This window comes from Aspergillus oryzae, chromosome 2 (genome assembly GCF_000184455.2).
Source record: "Aspergillus oryzae RIB40 DNA, chromosome 2".
Taxonomy (NCBI): Eukaryota; Fungi; Ascomycota; class Eurotiomycetes; order Eurotiales; family Aspergillaceae; genus Aspergillus; species Aspergillus oryzae.
Genome location: NC_036436.1, coordinates 6,038,804 through 6,057,835, shown reverse-complemented (window position 1 = coordinate 6,057,835; position 19,032 = coordinate 6,038,804). Strand labels below are relative to the sequence as shown.

The following is a 19,032-nucleotide window of genomic DNA, read 5'->3' as shown; positions in this document are numbered from 1 at the left end:
ACAGTGGCTCAGACGCTAATAAGATTAGACTCCTACCGTGTCTAGCGCTAATTAATTTTCTAATTGTCTGCCTGCTTTCGTTCTCAGATCAGCCCCTGATCTTTCCTTTTAATCTTCCTTCTTCCCATGTTCTCGAACCGATCGTCAATTCCATCCACCCTGCTTCCGCCCTCAAGATGCCTCCAATAACATCGTCCTTGTGGATTCGCGACTGTGAGAGCGACAGCTCCGCGGACTCCTGCGAGAAGCCTGTGAGTAACTTCACTAAGAGTGGTGTCCCTGGAATCATTGTGGGAGTGTAAGTACAGTGGTGTTGCCAATCATGTGTGCCCTCAGGGGAGACTAATCGCTTTCCTAGTTTATTCCTGATCGCGGTCGGAGTCTGCTGCTACTTCCTTTATCGCAACAAGAAGAGAGACGCTGCAGAAGCCAAGGCGGCTCACAAGTGGAATCAAGGCGATCTATAAACCGCGTTCTTTTGCCAGCTTCCCCCGACGAATCTCCGAATAATCCAGCCTTACATCCTAATACCCCTGTTCCTACCACACCACGTCGTTTTCCATTCGGTGAATAAGAGTTACTACGCGAAGGGATTCCAGCGTTGCTGAGCATCGCTGTCAGTGATTGAGAGTTCATATATCGGATTAATACGCGAGCGCGTTGCTACGAGTGAGATCACCGACCGCCGCCTGTCACACGCTAGGAATAGCTGCCACATAATTCAGTGATCTTACTTCGACTGGCACACAATGCTGTCCTAATGAGAATATACACGAGTTCTGTCTATGTGCCTCCATGGGAGGTTTTTGGGAGGGAATGAATACATAGCGCAGCATCCTACACCCCTGCCACGGATGCACGACATCAGCGGTGATCATTCGTTGCCTGTTCCCTTGTTGATTTTTGGTACATTATTATATGTTTTCGGTTTGCCTTGCATTTTCTTTGCATTTTCCTTTTTGAGCGATGGAATTTCAAGTTATCTGTGTATATATACCACTGTCAACTTCAGATGTTGTATGTAAACCGCATGTTGACGCATAAAATGACTGACTAAGCAATACAGTCGCTAAACGACGAGAATGTCTAACTGTGAATTCTCAAGCTGTCGGCTATGGAGACCCCGTGACAGTGGTAGACCTACTCCGGAGTACTCGGGGATTGTCTGAACAATCCCCACATAGTGGGTCAAGCGGATGGTTGCGGTGGTCGTGTATCCCAGTTGAAGCACAAGCTTCGAGACGCATTTGAGTATTGCCGCTTACCTCAGCGGGCTCAGGCGGCTCCCTAACTACTAACTAAACCTTATATTCTACTTAGTCAACAGTAATGCCTCTTTACGGAAGCGCGATACCTGATTGGAATCGCGGAGTGAGCAAACTAGGCTTCTTCGGGAGCCATACAGATAACTACTCTTTTCTTACAGAGACGCCGGACCGTGTGAACCCCCGGCGATTAAGTACGTTCAGGTCGGCCTCCCTGCATTCACAGTCCCCTCATAAATCACCAGATCCAGAGGAGGACTACAATCATCTGAGTGAGGCCTCGTATGAGTCTATGAAAAGAAGTGACCTTCCAAAAAACGGCGATTCATTTCCTTACACGAGCCTTCGAGAGTAGCCTGGAAATGATTCGAAAGATCCACAAGCCTATGACAAGGATACATTTACCAGTACCCGGAAAATGCGCAATTTCAATCGTAATTCAAATGATGTCCCGCCAAATGAGAGCATACGCAACTCTCGCGGTAAGCTGATGCTTGCTCAGGAAAACGTGAGACCGGAGTCATCTTTCCAGAAGTGGAAAAGACTCGATCGCGATGAGAGCAGCCTCCACCCACAGGAGAGAAAATATGAGGAATAAGGCAGTAGGCAAGAAGATGATATGCCAGCTGCTACTTCGCAAATAACCTCTGAGGATCCCAATTCTCCGCCAAAAGGGATATTGAAGCCGCCACGATATCGATTTCTCGAGGAACCATATCCTTTTAGACAAGGGCTGCCATCTTCGTCAAATACAGAAAATATCTCACCCGACGGACGTTATACGAATCTCGATCGGCGACTTGTTAATCCTGAGGCTTTGAAGCGTGGGGGAGAACGTTCTGAGGAGCGTTCAGGCTATGTTCGTGTCTCTAGATATCTTTCTAAGGAAGAGATTCAAGCGTATGCAATTCGGACGCACAAACTTAGAGGTATGTTGGTCCTACATGCTGCGTTATCATTTAAGGCTTATATCCTAGATTCGCCCCTCATTAGATGCTCGTTATGCGCAATACTGCGAAATACGCCGTAGTCGTGAGACCTCCTCGACTGACTCAGAAGAATCTCTCGAGATCTAGGAGTCGTTCAGTTCGCTAAGAAAACTCGTCATATGTAATACCTCCTTCTCTAGGTTGAAGTTACTCGGTAAGTCCAATAAATATAACGGTACTTGTTTCCCTGTCTCAGCTGAAGGTATTACATGCAATGGCTGAGCATAGCTAATTGGAATATTCGTTCTCGTGACTCAGAAACAATCAAAACCTTCAGATACACGGCTTACACCGAAAGGTGCTCGCATCTAGCATAAAAGACACACTAGCCACTGGAAAGGTAGGCTGATCCGTATGGGATCTACTATTACATGACCCTGTTTATAGTAATATGGCGGTCTTCATATTTGCGCCGTTGGTCTTGTATCCACAGCGGATTGAGTGACGAATCACTTCTCACAGGAAGTCTTGGAGAAGAATGCGAAGCGTACCACCGTAACGTAGCGCTCTTAATACCTTGGGTTTTCTAAGGTATTACTTATTTATATCTTGGATCGGCTGCCAATATCCGCGGATGTAATCATATTTATTCCTTTTTCTTGGTGGATCACCAGGACCGACCTGTTGTCCGTGCTCATATAGTTTGCGTCTGGTATAATTTCGTGTCTCCGAGATAAATGCTGCTTTGTATATCGTAGTCACCTCGGCGGGCCTATTGTGGACAACAATATCCCATTTTGGTTATAACGTGGGTGTGACTTTTATTGGGGAAGCTCTCATAAATTGAAATTGGATACATATGGTCGCTAGCGTCAAGGTCTAGCGGGACAGATGTCTTACATGAGGTGCTATCGTAAGGATTATGTGAGTTCTTCGTCAATGTTCCGTTCATCCGTAGTGTGTCATGATTTACGCTCGTTGATGAATATTAGCTGTGGCTGAGAAAAGAACCCTGGGCAGAGTTGCGCATGTCAGAATAATAACATCCCTCTGAACTGCTTTGGTACTTCTTCATGTGGGTTATAAGCAAGTAGCCCCTCCCCCTGTCTGCACCCAGTCTTATGTTGCAGCCTAGGAATGAAAGGAGATGGAGCCACAGTATGTCTGTGGTACCTTGATTTACCCTTTCAAATGCTCGGTTGCTTTATAGGGAACATACTAACAATCTGATAAGCCGTGTTACTTTAAACAACCAAGGCGGGGTCTATTTCCAGTTCTGGGGTAACGCAGGAATAGTACTAACGAAGGTCGTATCAGCGACGCTGACATGGATATTTATTGGTGGCCACCGTTCGAGAAGTATGCTTACTCTTATTCCGTCCCTCCAACTCATTGCCCCACCTCTTCTGTACCAATTTATCTTGCTCTTCATCTGACTTTCTCGCTGCTCAGCACCTATCTAGGACTAACGTGTGGAAACCACTTCCCCATAATGAACGCCATGGGATGTTCTTCGGCTATCAGGCTATGATATCTCCCACAATGCACGGTCTGTGTATGAGGGAATAAAGGCCTCCATTCTAGGCAGAAGAATTTTCTGGGATCCACCTGGAAGGCTCTCCTTGTTGGTTCTCCACGGAACCGTCCCAATGCGGTAACCCGTCCATCAACCCTCAGCCCTACAAAGCTTAGCCGAGTCTTGTTCGGCATAGGGCTGAGCCGGTTATAAAAAACACTTCTGGACGGATTCGTATGATAATGTGTGTAAAAAGAGCATAATTCATAGAAAGATTCTAAGGAGTGAGCATGTTCTAAGTAGCTAAGCTGTATATTCTATGTACCGCAGGAGACATAATATAGCAGGGACCTCGTCTTTATCTGATTCCTTGTGCCAGGCAAGACATAAGACGATATGATGCCCCACTCAGCTACCTAATTTCGGAGGAGAGAGGCCGGCCAGAGCTGCCTGTTGTCCCACAGGGCTGCAATCATCGGAACCTGACCGACAAATTGTGCAATGGATAGATCCTTTCCACCGAGAAGTTCCGATCATTGTTTTTCCATCTCCTTTCCAATTCCGCCACATGTTCAGATTAGATCTTATCTGATAAATATATCAATCATATCTGATCCGGCCGATGTCTTCTTTTCTGGTTCAGAAACAAAGTTAAGCCATGGCTGTCGAGTGCAAGGAAGCGATTGCCAACCCAGAGCCAGAGCCGGAGTTGGGGGATAAGTCAGACGCTACCGAGAAAGATGACAGTAAGGCACTGCACTACACAAACTTATGTACTCTTGTGCTCATAACAAATGCTGCAGGCTCTTCGGTCGGTGAGATTTTACGGGCAGCTGGCATTGACACGGAGGACGATGATCCAACCGAGGCCGTACTGACTTTGCGGATGTGGGTGCTGGGAATTGGGTTCTGTATCGTCGTCAGCGGTCTAAATACACTGTATACTTTGAGAAACCCGTCTATCACTATCTCATCAGCAGTCGTGCTTTTGCTGGCTTATCCGCTCGGCAAGCTATGGGAGAAAGCCATACCAAGTTGGAACGTACCGCTTGGCGCGTGGTCCTTCAACCTGAACCCGGGCCCGTTTAATAAGAAGGTAACTACTTGCGAATCAGTTGGAAGTTGTCGATACTGACCTAAGCTATACGAATAGGAGCATATCCTGGTGTACGTCATGTCGAATTTAAGTATCTACGTTCGTCTCGGCGCAGATGTCTTGACCGAACAACAAATGTTCTTCGGCTATAAAGCTGGGTGGGGATTCCAAATCCCTATGACCTTGGCGGGCTTCTTCGTCGGGCTGTCGCTGGCGGGAATATTTCGATCGCTCGTCGTTCTACCTCATGAACTCGTGTGGCCGGGACTCCTGGGTACCTCAGCCCTCACATCTACGCTCCATGAATCGAAAAAGAAGGATGCTCAGGCGATGTGAGTGCAATGCGTCTTATGCTACCTGTGAATTACCTAACCGAGTGCAGTGAAAGCTTCGGCTACACAACCTGGAAGATATCCCGTTATGCCTTTTTCAGCTTGGTATTTTGTATCTCATTCTGCTGGTACTGGTTCCCGGACTTCATCTTTCCCGCTCTGAGCTACTTTGCATTTCCATGCTGGATCGCACCAAAGAACACAGTTGTAAACCAGTTATTTGGGATGAAGAGCGGCATGGGTCTCTTGCCACTCACTTTCGATTGTACGTGCACAGATTCAGGTTTAATGTCATAGCGCTGACACTTGTATAGGGAGTCAAATATCCTATGTCGGATCTCCTCTCGTGGTCCCATCTTGGGCAATTGTGAATGTCTTCGGAGCACTAGTGTTCTGGATCTGGATCGTCGCTGTTGCTTGTTACTATACCAATACGTGGTACTCCGCCTACCTTCCCTTCCAGAGTTCTTCTGGTATGATCCGCCTTATAAAGCGTACAATGATTGGTATTGCCCCGAAACATACCGCTAACTAATGTTGCAATAATAGTGTTCGATAACACAGGTAGCACATACAGCGCTTCCAAGATCGTGAACAAGGCTTCAAGATATCAGTTAGACGTGGCTAAATATGAGGCGTACTCACCAGTATGACTCTATCTATAACCGGATTTTGTACTATGGGACGGTCTCGCTAACTACCATAGGTCTTTATGCCCGTGACTTATGCGTTGAATATGTTTGGTCTATCCTTTGCAACCCTAACCTCGCTTGTGGTCTGGATGTTTCTCGAGAAGCGACAAGAGATTGCGGACGCCATGCGCCGGGTACAGCACAAATTCGTAACGGGCAATCTAAAAGAGATTTTTGCCCCAGACAATTCACCCAATGCAGAAGTGCCAATGTGGTGGTACCTTTGTACCACATTGTTGGCGTTGTTTCTCGCCATTTTTTCCGTAGAGTATTGGGATGTAGAGCTGCGTTGGTACGGTGCATTGCTGGCGTGTGCTGTTGCTCTGTCTTTCTTCTCTCCGGTAGGTGACCAACAATTGTGGACCAGACCTGCACAGGATGAATCACTAACAATGATTTCAAAATAGCTTGCCCTGGTCTACGCAACGGCGAACCAGAAAATCAACATCGACATCTTCTGCCGGATTGTAGCCGGCTTTGTCTTCGAGGGCCGTGTACTCGCTAACATTTGGTTCTTCAACCTCGGATACGTGACAACAATCAAGGGTCTCTACTTCTGCCAGGATATGAAATTAGGAATCTATTTCAACGTTGGTGACCCCTGTGTAAATCATTAGCTCGAACTAACCAATCAACCAGATCCCGCCACGAAAACTCTTCATTGCACAATGCGGAGGTATAATAGCCGGCACATTAAGCAGCGTAAGCGTCCTCAACTGGGGCCTGGGCAACATCGAAGGCGTCTGCACAACCGACGCAGTGAACGGATTCAGCTGTCCGTTCTCCCGGACACATTTTAACACAAGTCTGATCTGGGGTGCTATCGGACCGCGTCGCTTCTTCAACAACAAGATCGGATATCACTCACTGCTATACTTCTTTATCATCGGCGCTGTCCTTCCCGTTATAGTGTTCATCGCTAGACGTCGGTATCCGAAGAACGTTATCTTACAGAAATTCCACGTTCCCCTATTCCTTGGCGGACTGAACTATCTCCCGCCTGCCACGGGAACGACATATGGAAGTTGGGCTCTTGTGGGATTGGCCTTTGGATGGATTATAAGGAAGCGTCTGTATGCGTGGTGGTATAAGTATAATTTTGTTCTGAGCGCTGCCTTGGATTCCTCCGTTTCTGTGGCGGGAGTTGTCATCTTCTTTGCTATCTTTTTCTCTGGGGCTTCGTCGCATTTCAGTTGGTGGGGGACAAAGGTTTATAAGGTGAGCATTATTTACCTCCAATTTTCATCTTTGGTAAATCAGAAGACCTGACAAAAAGTAGGATACGTGTGATTGGAGAGGTTGTTCGTATCTCCCTATCCCAGAAAGCGGGAAGTTCGCATGATAGTGCTCAGGGAATATCGTTAGCTCTGGCTGTGCTAGGGCTCCTCCAATGGAAGCCGAAGTACCAGAAGATTTAATAGGATTGTCAACCGATGGGGATGCTACTTGTTGATATCTGAGTAGATTATTGATGTTGCTAGTTGTACATACATTTGACTCGAGCAACCACAGTCACACAATGTATATACGCATCGTCTATGTTATATTACTATATTGCTCAACACTCCGCCACAGCAGCGTTATACGCGACCTTCAATGCCCCCAAGGAGGTGCGACAAAGTAGACAATACCATGCCCTATGGAGGCAGCGAGAGGACCGACCTTTTAAAGGAAACATGGTTAGACATGCACGTATACGTTCCTCTTCTGTAATGTACATACCCATTGAATCCAATGGTATCCCGGAAAGCTGGTAGCTACATAGACGCCAAAGCATCGGGCCGGACTTAATGCTGTCATGTGGATAATGTGTTAGCATATCATTTAGCAACCACGTCCTCCCAACTTCACCAGATCGTAATGTGTCTAGGATATACTGACAAGCTCCAGCGTAGCCCGCACGAGTGAAAGAGGAGCCCCAGCTCACAACGCCTAGAGTCATCCCTACTAAAAAGGGAGACAACGCAGCTCCATAGATAGAACTCTGTCTTGGGTCCAGACCAACTCCGAATGAGAGGAAAATCAGGACCAGGCAGAAGATAAATTCCAGGAGGAATGCCTCATCTACAGGCACCAAGCGGGTATTCACTGCGCAACCTCCTACCGTGAAGTCCCTGGACCCATACGCGCTTCGAAGAATAAGCCCAGCCAAGGTACCGCCAAGGGTTTGACCTAGAAGGTAAATGACCATTCGAGGGAGTGATATCAAACGTGCGAAGAAGGTAGCCAGCGTAATGGTCGGGTTGAGGTGACTACCACTGACATTTGAAAAGGAGAAGATGAACAGAGTCAGGAATAGCCAGTTGCTAATCCCTCCGAACAGTGGTCCCAGAAATGTTGAGGTTGAGAATACGCCGGATGATGAAGTAGCACTGACGTTTGTCGCAGCCGAAGCTGGTCGTACTGCGATCCAAGAAGTCACGAACACCATCATCATGGTACCTGGTGGTTCAAGTAAGCTTTTCTGTAATTGGAGGTTCAATTTGTGACTTCATAACGCTCACCCATGCATTCGATAAAGCCGAACTTCCAGAGGTCAATGTCCCAAAATCCGCGCAGGTCGAATCCCTCACGAAACGTCATCAGCGGTGCCGCATCAGGCACCTTCTTCAAGAGATCCGCATTGTCGGGGTCAGTGCGATCAACTACAAGCCCTTGGTTGCCGCCGATTCTACCGGCGAAAGGCTGTACAACGGGCCTGGGCCGTGGCATGTTGCCATTCTCCGGGAATGTAGTGCGATCCATGATGGTAGGATGCACGTCTCGCTGGGATAATCAAAGACTCCTATTGCAATCCTGAGCTCTTGATATTACTGCTAAGGCACGGTATCGCCTCGTGGGTTATGGATAGATCTAGACTTTTCACGTGGCTGTGGTCAGCGGTTTTCCGGCCCTAAACTTTGGATGACCTCACGACTGCTGGTGCGGCTCTCTCACCGGTGTTGACCTTTACAAAAAACCACGAAGCTGTTGTTACTTTCAAAGCTCAATATGGCAAAAGCTGGAATGACCCTTTTAAATATTGGAAATTAGTCTGAATTTGCCCTTATCTCCAGCTATTATGTGTTTTGAAAAATTAGTGGCATCTAATACCACTTAGGTAGAGTTTAGGTTTGAATAATTAGCTAAAGCTCGCATAAGCATTAGATAAAGCGTATATCGAGATTAATAATCACCTAAAGCTCTCATACGGTCACACTGTTTGGTCTAGGGCACTACATATAGTTTATATTTAACGTCACTGTCGAAGACCTGTAACAGACAACCTTATATGTACCGTATGCCGAGGGGACTTACCATTTATGTCTATAAGAGTCAATGGTCCCACATAAACCGCATAAATTACGAGAACATCGGATTGAGACGGGAAGGAGATATTTTGAATCGGTCACAAATTGATCAAGTCGCCCACCATGGCACGGCAACTCGCTCGACGAGGGTTTCGACCAGATGTTGCGGGTGGAGGAGCCCATCGCTTGAATGCTCTATACTGGAAGACAATCTCCGATTTCAAATGGACCTCTTAAAATTGGGGTTTGTTAGCTCTATAGTATGCATGAGTCCAGTTCTACAAGGGGGAAGTTTAAAACGTCGTAGGACTAGTCCGATGGCACTGACTATGGTTCGAGTATCTTCTGGTGGGCAGGAAGCGTCTTTATATAAAATCGACCCGACTCCAGCCCCAAGACATGTTCTCAAATCGGTTTCTCACGCAAGAATGCAGATCTATCCCTGACCCGGATATGAGATAGTTAGGTAAGCTATCTAGACTTGATTATGATAGTCATACATAATTTCCCAAATCTGATGTGCGGGGCGGATTTAATGCAGGTCGGGTTTTGCTGGGTTAAATCCGATAACTTTTAGTATAGATGCTGCTTTGTTTTCTACCAAATACTTCTTTCTTTCATTCATTTATTTCCCCCCGACTTCGCTATTCAGAATCCGCCACATCGTGCTACCAGGAGCGTTACCATCCCAACTGGAACTTTCCAGACTCTAGCCTCATCCTTTCAACGCCCGGTGACCCGGCCGACATGAATGCGAACGGTATCCGAAACGTATCGCGGACCCAGATCGCTTCAACGGCAAGATTGAGCTGCGAGGGGTGCACCAAGCGGAAAGTGAAATGCGACAGGCTTATACCGTGTACCAACTGCCGGAATTCAGGTATCCTTTGTATTCCGGTCGAGCGAAGGCGACTTCCTCGCGGCCGATCTCGAAGATCTGTGAATTTGTCATCGCCAGTCCCTTTGGAGCAAAGTAACAGCCATGAGAATATGCCAACTGGCTTCATCCAACTCTTACAAGGAAGGCCATCTTCGGGACCATCTGTACAAACCCCTAATATACTATCCACTCAAGATCTCCCTTTCTATACCGGTGAGCTCGACAACACCCCAAGACATAATCGCGCCTTTTATGAGAGGTCGGGAAGCTCATCCTACTCGATCTTATTTCCTAGCCCGCGTTATAACTCCAATAGAGGAACGGGACCACACAGAAGGGGTGACATTCCATACTCCCCAACACAATGACCTCACCTGTATGGTTGACGAGTGTACTCGGCTAATTCCGAATGGAATGATGTCCGCGGGAAGGGGAGATTTAAATTTAAATAGTTGTGGCGAGCGCCAGCAGCTATTGTATATCTATCTAACACAGGTCGATCCTTTAGTGAAGATTCTGCATCGTCCATCCATTCAGGCGCATCTGTTGGAAGGAGAATGCTACCTGCACTACGAGCCCTGGCATCCGGCGCCTGCAGCTCTCGCATCTGCCATATACTACGCTGCCAGCTGTACTGTCAACCAAGATACATGTCTCTCCTGCTTTGGAATGGATAAAGTGTCCCTAATTTCAAAATATCAGAAGGAGTCGACTGCAGCTCTCGAACGAGCGGACTACCTGTTGACGGATGATCTAACTGTCCTCCAAGCCTTTGTGATATCTTTGGTAAGTGTGAAGGATGTTGATCTGGTTGTCTTACTTGCTGAATGACTACAGATAGCGATGAGATGTCATGACCGAACCCGACGCTTCTGGACGATGCTTGCCCTAGCCTTGCGCATTGCCCAAGCTCTTTCACTCCATGATCCCAGCCCCCCTTTTCCGGTCAAACCTTTCGAAAAGGAAATGCGCCGAAGACTTTGGCACGCAATTGGATTGCTAGATGTCCAGGCATCCCTAAGCAGCGCTTCAGAACCAATGATTAAATCCACCTGGTTCAGGTTCGAGCCATTTCGTGATATGGAGGATGATGAATTTAGCACAGATTTGGAGATACAGATATCCCCACGGAGAAACGTTGCAGAGACTGCCATGTTTCATGTCCTTTCTTACGCTCAAGAGACAGCCCGACAATTGAACATTTCGAACTCTGTGAAGTCTGATACAGAATCTGTTCAACAGCGACAACAGCTGATAATATCGTTCAAGACACGCACAGATGAGCTATTTGTCGGATGTCAGACGGAACAGAATAACTTGAATTGCTACGCCAAGGAGCTTGCGCATTCAATCGGAATTTTCCTACATCTCCTTGCCCTGCGCCCGGTGGAAGCTAGCTCGTCCTCGTGCAATTCTCAAAACACCAATGTCAACCTTTTGAGGCTAGCCGTAGAGGCCCTCGATTCAAGATGCCGAGTATATAGCAGTGCCAGAACAGAGCCATGGCGGTGGATTGCACCGCTTTTCTTCCCTTGGCAAGCACTTGCAACATCTCTTGCTGAAATTCTAGTTTGTGATGACCTACATTTTGTCAGAAGTGTATGGCCCCTTATCGAGCAGAGCTATGAATCATTTACTACGCTCGGCATTGAATCGCCATACCATCGGCTGCAAGAATCCATGAAGGAAAAGATGGAGCGAGCTAGGAGTTTCTACGACAGCATGCTACTGCCCTTTCTCTCTAGTGGGGGTGGGGGGTCCGCCTTGTCTTGGGGGCTTTCACCATTAACAATGTTCCAGTACCAGGACCCTCCCAAGTCGAGTGAATCACGGTTCACAGAAGACACACCCACTAGATCGACTGAGAATCTACTTCCATGTAGCATAGGCCCCCGACAGATTGATTTTTCAACATGGAATGGTGATAGTGAATTGAGTGAGGTTGATCTCACTGCCTTCGAATCACAATTTCAGTTTGAAGATACAGCTACCTTCGACGCCAGCGGTGTCTCGGAAGCCAGCTACGAAGAGCTGTTCTTACAATACATCCAACATTGATATACTTCACCAAATGGTCTCCTTCTATAGCTGAATAGTGTTGTTCTCTTGAATCAGTCATTAGTTTGCTATTATTGTTGCTTGATACATGACATATTCAATTCGCTGTGCTCGTCTTGTGCAACCACTGGCGAAACCAGAGAACCGCCGCATTTTTCGCCCTTTCCATGCCCGCGATCTCATCCTTATCGTTTGGATTCCCCCGTGTCGCAAATCCATGCGTTAAGAAGGGAAAATACTGGTAGTCATACGGCACACCAAGCTTAGGAATGACCGTATTACTGAAAGCCTTTAGCTCCTCCGTAAACTGTTGATCATGTTCAGGCGCCATAATCTGAACTGGAACCCCGATATCACTGATCTCCTTCTGTTCAAGGAATGTGGGATGTGCGGTAGAGATGCAGTCGACAAGCCGAACATCCTTTGCGCCTAAACGGAAAACTGCCCAGCCACCGAAGCAGAATCCAATCGCACCGATAGAAGAGTATTTATGCTCCCCTCGCAGAGCCTTGGCGCAGTTGAAGATGTCCGTCTCTCGAATAGCCTTGGTATTGCGGCTCAGGAAACCGGGGAGGTCGAGTTCGTTCCATCTGCTCTCGTCGAGGAGAACATCGGGTGGGAGGCGCTCACCTCCAAACCTGGTCCCAACAAAATTTCATGAGGTACAGTTCATTATGGAAGAATTGCGCTAATATCACAACTTACAGGTCGGGTACATAGACTGTACAGCCAACCTCCTCCGCCAGATGGTCTGATAGGAGTCGCGTGTTGGGAAATGTCCAGCCAAAGAGGTCGTGGAGCAGTAGGATGGCGACGCTGGAATTTGTTCCTACCGTGTAGCAACTCATGCCAGCCAGTATGGTTTCTCGGCCAGCAGGCTTGCCGTTCCAGCGGAAGCCCTTTAAGCAGCAGTCACCCATTTTGTCGTCAATGATGCTTTTTATGCGCTGGCAAAGGGTCTTTTAATTGATTAATAGTCAAGTGGTAGAATGATGAAAGATGAGATCTCTTTTGACAAGCGCCTTGTTCAAGCCAGGCTCTCTGTTCTCTTCATATTTCCCAATATACAGTTAGATGAGTGCCAAGAAGCATTCTCCACGGCTCGGACGTCTCGGCTGCTTCCCAAAACCCGACAACCGTATATCCTTGTCGTCAGTGGGTCCGTTTCCAAACTCCGGTCAGATTACATACAATACACAAAATCCGTGGTCTCTACAATAACCCTGCACTAAATCACATATCCGAGGCCTGTTAAACCGGGGAGAAGACGAGGTGTGCAGATGACCCGGACACTGCTGTGGATGATTGGTTTCTCTGCGCTTTGGTTACGAAAAACCCCGAAATCATGGAGGCGTTTGGTCGGCCGTGTTTAGGTGTTTAGCCAGCCGATACAAGGAAATTGGCTGCATCTAGAGGGATTTAGACAGTGAGGTCAAAGAATGATTATGAGCTATACATCCTCTTTCTGTCCATAGCTAGTATTGGTAGAACTTCTGATAGCGATGTGCCAGGAACTCAAAATCTGTTCTAGCTCACCTCTCCTTTGGGTATCAAATTCTAACCGATTGCTTGGAACGTTTATGCGATACTCTATATAGCTTGGAAATGTCTCCACGAGTCCTAGTATTCAGTGCTTTTAATCATAGGTCCCCCAATTTATCGCTATAATCGAAGATATAAGTAGTGAGATTATAGCGTTGAACTGTGACACTATGGCTTCTTTCCTTTGCTATCTGATTGGTAGATGGTTGGTTTATTGATTTGCAGCTATGATTTCGTTTCAACCTTGTCCACAAGTCTCCGTGCCTCGACTCAGACCACTCACGTAGCTGTCTCCCGTACCGATAAAGCAGCCAGGGAATAGGTATAAACACGATAGCCAAGAATCCATGTAGACTATTTCCCCGTCCAAAACCAAGTTTATCATATAACGGTTGGCCAGCAAGAGGTAATAGAGCTGCACTGGCATCTGTATCAAATGAAGTCAGCCGTACTCGAACAATAATAGCAAGAAAGGCGAGGTACACTAACCAGTATGAATAGGGTACCCAGCCCAATCAACGAGGTGTCGATGATAGGTACAATCCAATGCGTTACTTTATCTGCCGACCATCCATACCAAAAATACCCAACTGGTATCACAGGGCAGAATATGGCCATAAGCGCCAGTCTGTTTTCTGGCTCGTGGAAATTGCGCCGACGGTGCCAGTACTGCAATTTATCGCTTGTCAGGCTGAATATGGAGACGCCAATCAACATTCCTGTGCCCATCCCGAGGTAGCAAAGACCTGAAATGCCAAGCGAGAAGCCATATTGCTTTTGGAAAACGCTCGGAGAAGTTGTAAACAGCAGAAAGGATAAGCCGAAAGCGTATGCAACTGATAGTGAGGTGAGGAGTACTGCCGGGTGGAATATGAGGAGCTTTATCGGTGTCAGTAGCGCGCGTAGGAAGTGGGCTGGCATTTCTTTCGCCATGAGCTTTTTCTTTTCAGAAGCAAGGCCCTGGCTATCTTGAGGGATGCCTGTAAAAGTCTCTCGCATAAAAACACAAGGCACGCCAATGCAACGCATCCATGCTACCAATAGACAAGGTAATCAAATGAACTTTGTGTGCAACCCTGCGTTCTTTGGATATTCGTACTTACCAAAACCAAAAGCACCCAGAACGTCCATCTCCATCCCTTATATTCTGCAACAAACCCGCCTATTATAGGCCCTAGCGACGGTTCCAGTGTCGGGCCCAACGAGAACATACCCATTGCCACGCCTCGTTGCTCTTTTGGAATAACTTCTGCAATGGTTCCAACCCCAATTGTCAACGGTGCTGAGCCTGCGCATCCTGCCAGAAACCTGAACGCGAGGAACATCACAGTGCCAGTTGATTTGGCACAGCCTATTGTAAAACCGAAGAATATGAGGTTGCATACATGGTACGGCATGAGACGCCCATAAAGTTCCGAAATAGGCGCAACAGCAAGCGGGCCACACACGAGCCCTAACATATTAATGCTGACTATGAGGCTTTGTAGACTGGGGTTAGTGATCCCGTACTCCTCTGCGAAGTACCTAGCTCCGGGTGAAAAGATCGCCGACGAGAGGTTCCTGTTTGTTCATTGGCTAAGAAATACGAAAATGAGAAAGGATGATTCTTATGAAGTACATTACTAGTGTGAGGACACTAACGAGGACAACGTGCCCGACTCTCTTGGATTGGGGCCATTGTAGTGGCGAGCTTTTGAATTTTTCTTGAGCAGGAATCCCATTCTCAGAATCGTGCGGTGGCTGGTCCTTGGGTGTGAGATTATCCATCGACCTTGGTGCTTGTCCTGTGTTTTCACACGAGTTCTAATAGAAGGGAGTACGCCGTCTTTGGACTCTTAAGCGCTAATGAAGCCGAACAAATGCCAAGGATATCTGATTCTACAATAGTCTAGTGTCTCAAATTGTAAACTAACAGCTGGCTATCTCCGAGCTTCTTGTGAGTGATATGCCGATCGAATTCTAGATAATTGTAACATAAAGCTAGTTGCAACAGTAGATCATCCATCGGCTCCGGAAACGAAATTACAACTAATAATCGGTGTCTCATGACCCACCCTATACTAGGGAAGATCAGCAAAGACTCGGGGTTTGTGTCATTTCCCCGGATTTTGGGTATTGCCCATATTTCAGCTGTACGCGGAGACCGTGTATTAACCGGAAATATGTATCCATCGGCCACTAGTTTTGAGACATGCATCGACATTGCCCATCCGAGTGAGCCGAGCCAGAAGCTTCAGTTTCAGTGAAATTGAGTACCTGCCGTCTTACTTAGAATCAAGGTGCTACACATTGAATATTCGGACCAAAGCCGACATTTCGTCTTCATTTTTGCCGCGAATATCGCTGTTAATCTCACATGATCCGTGGATTCCATATTCGCACGTCTGAGCTTCAACCTCAAAGCCAATAAAGCTATACGATGGCACCCGATATCGCGATTGTGGGTGGTGGCCCGTGTGGCCTTGCCCTTGCCGCCATGCTCGAACAGCAGGGTATCGACTACGTTGTCTATGAACGCAGTGCAGAGAACACTCCCCCTCGAGGCGGATGCTTAGACATTCATCGCAGTAGCGGCCAAATCGTTCTCAAAAAAGCAGGGTGCTTTGAAGAATTCAAGAAATATGCGCGAGGAGGTTATGCCACCATACACTGCCTGTTTGATCATAAAGGGAACAAGGTCACTACGTTCGGCGAAGGGCGCGACTCGCCCGAGATTGACCGCGCGCAGTTGCGCCAAGTCATGCTTTCCTCGATCGCAAAAGAGAAAGTCCGTTGGTCGACTTATGTCAAAAGCTCTTCCAGGAATGAAAACGGAGACGTTATTCTCGAGTTTGAGGATGGCACTATCGCCTCGGGATTCAAACTTGTTGTCGGGGCTGACGGCTTGCGCAGCAAGATCCGACACTTAGTGAGCTTCCTTAATCATAGACAGTTAGAGGTCTTGTTGTTAACCCCTTCTAGGTGACACAAGCAGAACCAAAATACGCGGGCATTCTATTCCTCACGTTATTTATCCAACCCGGTAATCCATATCACTCCACCCTGGAGCAGCTTGCCGGCCAGGGGCCGATGATCTTCTGTGGGAAAGGCAAAAAGATCTGGATCCAACGGCAAGGTGATGGGCATTACCGAATGGACTTTGGATGGAAGGGGCCTGCAGACTTCCCATGTGCGGGTGAGGTCGACCTATCGGACGAGGATTCTGTCAAAGACCTCCTTCTTCGGGAGGAATACTTCGGTTGCTTTACGGAAGTTGTCCACGAAATCATTCGAAACTCCACTGGACCCTTCCGAACTTGGCCCTTGTATTATTTCCCAGTAGAGCACCTGAACTGGCAGACTTCGCCAGGTGTGACTTTGGTTGGAGATGCGGCACATGTTACTACACCCTTTGTCGGAGACGGAGTCAACTGTGCCATGCGCAATGCGTTGGTTTTGGCTCAGAAGATACGGGACTGGGGTATAACTCAAGAAGCTGTTATGGCATATGAGCAAGAGATGTTTCCCTATGCGCAGGACGTGATTACTCGGAGTGTGGCTGCCGGGGAGTTGTTCTTTGCATGGGATAGTCCCAAGGGTTTCCTGGAAAATATGGCCTCTCCCAACCGCCTTGTTCGGGATGAGGGGGATTATTAAGTGGATTGGGGTCAAGCGGAAATGAAGTGACCATGGTTGCTCTTTTCTTATGAGATTCAGATACATCAATGTATGTTCGGTTAACGCCGGAACTAGCTGCGGCAACTACTGTATAGAGGTATACACGTGATGGTTTCCTATCTCTGCGAGCTGTCTTTGCTCTTAGCTTAGTCCACTTGTGTTTAACGATGTCGTTTAAGGCTGACAAAGTCAGGGTCGCACTGGAAGGGTACAGCTCACAGAGGCTTGAAGCGTGTTTCCGGTACCTTGGGCAACTAAATTGTGATTATGCTTCTCATAATCACTTAGAGTTGGTGGTTTTATGTTTGTCGGAAAGTGTAGGCGATACATGAACAAAGAAGTGAAAATCAATCTGCAGCAGTAATCTTTTAAATGCTGCAGATACGGATATATGTAGCTATTCGCCCTGTTCTACTGGGTATAACTCATTATAGAAGGTCCTTCCGCATGAAGATAGTTTTGGTGTCCCAAACCTTCCCATTCCTATCCTTGGAATCGTAGTAGTTCTGCACAATCTTAAGAGATCTATAGCCCCGTCTACTATACCAATCCTGGTTAGTAAACTGCCGATTTGTTAGTCAAGTTAATATCAAGCTGGCTGCCCATGATCAAGTTTACCTTCGGAACGCCTCCATAGGTAACCTTAGCAAAGTCCTCTCGCAGTTGATCTCCTCTCTCGACGGTGTCTAGCATCAAAGTCTTGGCGCATAGAGGCTCTTGGGTAGCAATTCTCTCAATTTCATTCATGGTTGCTCCTCCAATTCCTTTGCCCTGCAGATTATGCAGAATAAAGAAGGATTTAATCCAGAAGACGTTATCGGACGGAATATCAAGGTCCAATTTCTCAGCCTTCTTGTTCTTTGAGTCTAAAGAAATATGTTCAATTGGGATGAAGTCCGCTTGCGTTGGCTGGCGTGTTGCTGCATAAATGGATACGGCCGTGTCAATCAGCTTCTCGCGTTTCCCTCCCCCGAAGTCGTTGGCAGAGAGGGCCTATAATCCTGTTAACCCTGCTCTGGGTTCACAAGCTAACGGAACATCAAATACTAGGGTATTTATGTATGTAGAACTCACGATCCAGTAGATGCATTTCTCGCCTCGAATCTGTTGGTCTTTTCATATCTCTTGGACCATCTCCATGTCCCACGAGCATTCCACTCGCTGTTTGAAGAGGAGTGTTCGATGACACTCGGATAGCGGATCCCAAGGGGTCAACGTCACTTCTGCTGTCGCGCTCATGATCGAGAATCAATCCTGTTACGAGATCAGAGTGAGCAATTCGCAGGGAATTCAAGTTGACAAGTCTAAGAGATCCGGGTTAAACATCAACCTGACGGTCTCGCGTCTGGTCGTTTCGTGTCAAAATAATGTACTACACATGACTCACCCGGCATAGTCACGTATTGTAAGATATGTAGACTTTTTAATTATAGAAAGTGGTCCCACAAGTGCTCCATAAATATCCAATCAAAATTCGCATACGTGGAATTTATCTCGAGTCTGAAAGATAACGTCAAAGGATAATTGAACAGCTAAAATTAGTTCTGCACCAATAAATCCATGGACGTACCCACTGTTAAACCCACAGGGCCCAATGTGGGTTAAACTAAACTCCATATTTCTCCAAATGTTTGTCCGTGATATTTTAGGATGACCCACTCGGTATTAGTGTTCCCAAAACCATACGACTCGTTGGATATTACGACTCGGTGGATCTGAGCCTGCTGGTTCAAATTCCTCGATACTTCTATTGCAAATACTTCACGCGTATTATT

General features: G+C 47.1%; 7 protein-coding genes across 7 annotated transcripts; 4 read left to right on the top strand and 3 right to left on the bottom strand.

The window, feature by feature from the left end:
* Positions 1–4,368: 4,368 nt before the first annotated feature.
* Positions 4,369–7,172, top strand: AO090003001482 (uncharacterized protein; the record flags this gene model as incomplete). Its single annotated transcript, XM_023235341.1, has 9 exons — positions 4,369–4,806; positions 4,864–5,138; positions 5,189–5,403; positions 5,453–5,611; positions 5,688–5,785; positions 5,845–6,171; positions 6,238–6,420; positions 6,470–7,048; positions 7,110–7,172. 9 exons carry the CDS (start codon positions 4,369–4,371, stop codon positions 7,170–7,172), a joined length of 2,337 nt encoding a protein of 778 aa, XP_023090369.1.
* Positions 7,173–7,388: 216 nt separating this feature from the next.
* Positions 7,389–8,575, bottom strand: AO090003001481 (uncharacterized protein; the record flags this gene model as incomplete). The annotated part of the gene is made up of 3 exons (XM_023235340.1): positions 7,389–7,492; positions 7,553–8,272; positions 8,335–8,575. The coding sequence occupies 3 exons, from the start codon at positions 8,573–8,575 to the stop codon at positions 7,389–7,391; spliced, it is 1,065 nt and encodes a 354-aa protein (XP_023090368.1).
* Positions 8,576–10,378: 1,803 nt separating this feature from the next.
* On the top strand, positions 10,379–10,831 carry AO090003001480 (fungal specific transcription factor domain-containing protein; the record flags this gene model as incomplete). The annotated part of the gene is made up of 1 exon (XM_023235339.1): positions 10,379–10,831. One exon carries the CDS (start codon positions 10,379–10,381, stop codon positions 10,829–10,831), a length of 453 nt encoding a protein of 150 aa, XP_023090367.1.
* Positions 10,832–11,152: 321 nt separating this feature from the next.
* On the top strand, positions 11,153–12,058 carry AO090003001479 (uncharacterized protein; the record flags this gene model as incomplete). The annotated part of the gene is made up of 1 exon (XM_001820475.3): positions 11,153–12,058. The coding sequence occupies one exon, from the start codon at positions 11,153–11,155 to the stop codon at positions 12,056–12,058; it is 906 nt and encodes a 301-aa protein (XP_001820527.3).
* Positions 12,059–12,155: 97 nt separating this feature from the next.
* AO090003001478 (uncharacterized protein) lies at positions 12,156–12,978 on the bottom strand (the record flags this gene model as incomplete). Its single annotated transcript, XM_001820474.3, has 2 exons — positions 12,156–12,696; positions 12,764–12,978. 2 exons carry the CDS (start codon positions 12,976–12,978, stop codon positions 12,156–12,158), a joined length of 756 nt encoding a protein of 251 aa, XP_001820526.1.
* A 790-nt stretch (positions 12,979–13,768) lies between these two features.
* Positions 13,769–15,367, bottom strand: AO090003001477 (MFS transporter; the record flags this gene model as incomplete). Its single annotated transcript, XM_023235338.1, has 5 exons — positions 13,769–13,787; positions 13,844–14,027; positions 14,086–14,580; positions 14,664–15,160; positions 15,219–15,367. 5 exons carry the CDS (start codon positions 15,365–15,367, stop codon positions 13,769–13,771), a joined length of 1,344 nt encoding a protein of 447 aa, XP_023090366.1.
* Positions 15,368–16,019: 652 nt separating this feature from the next.
* AO090003001476 (FAD-dependent oxidoreductase) lies at positions 16,020–17,236 on the top strand (the record flags this gene model as incomplete). The annotated part of the gene is made up of 2 exons (XM_001820472.1): positions 16,020–16,508; positions 16,562–17,236. 2 exons carry the CDS (start codon positions 16,020–16,022, stop codon positions 17,234–17,236), a joined length of 1,164 nt encoding a protein of 387 aa, XP_001820524.1.
* Positions 17,237–19,032: the final 1,796 nt, after the last annotated feature.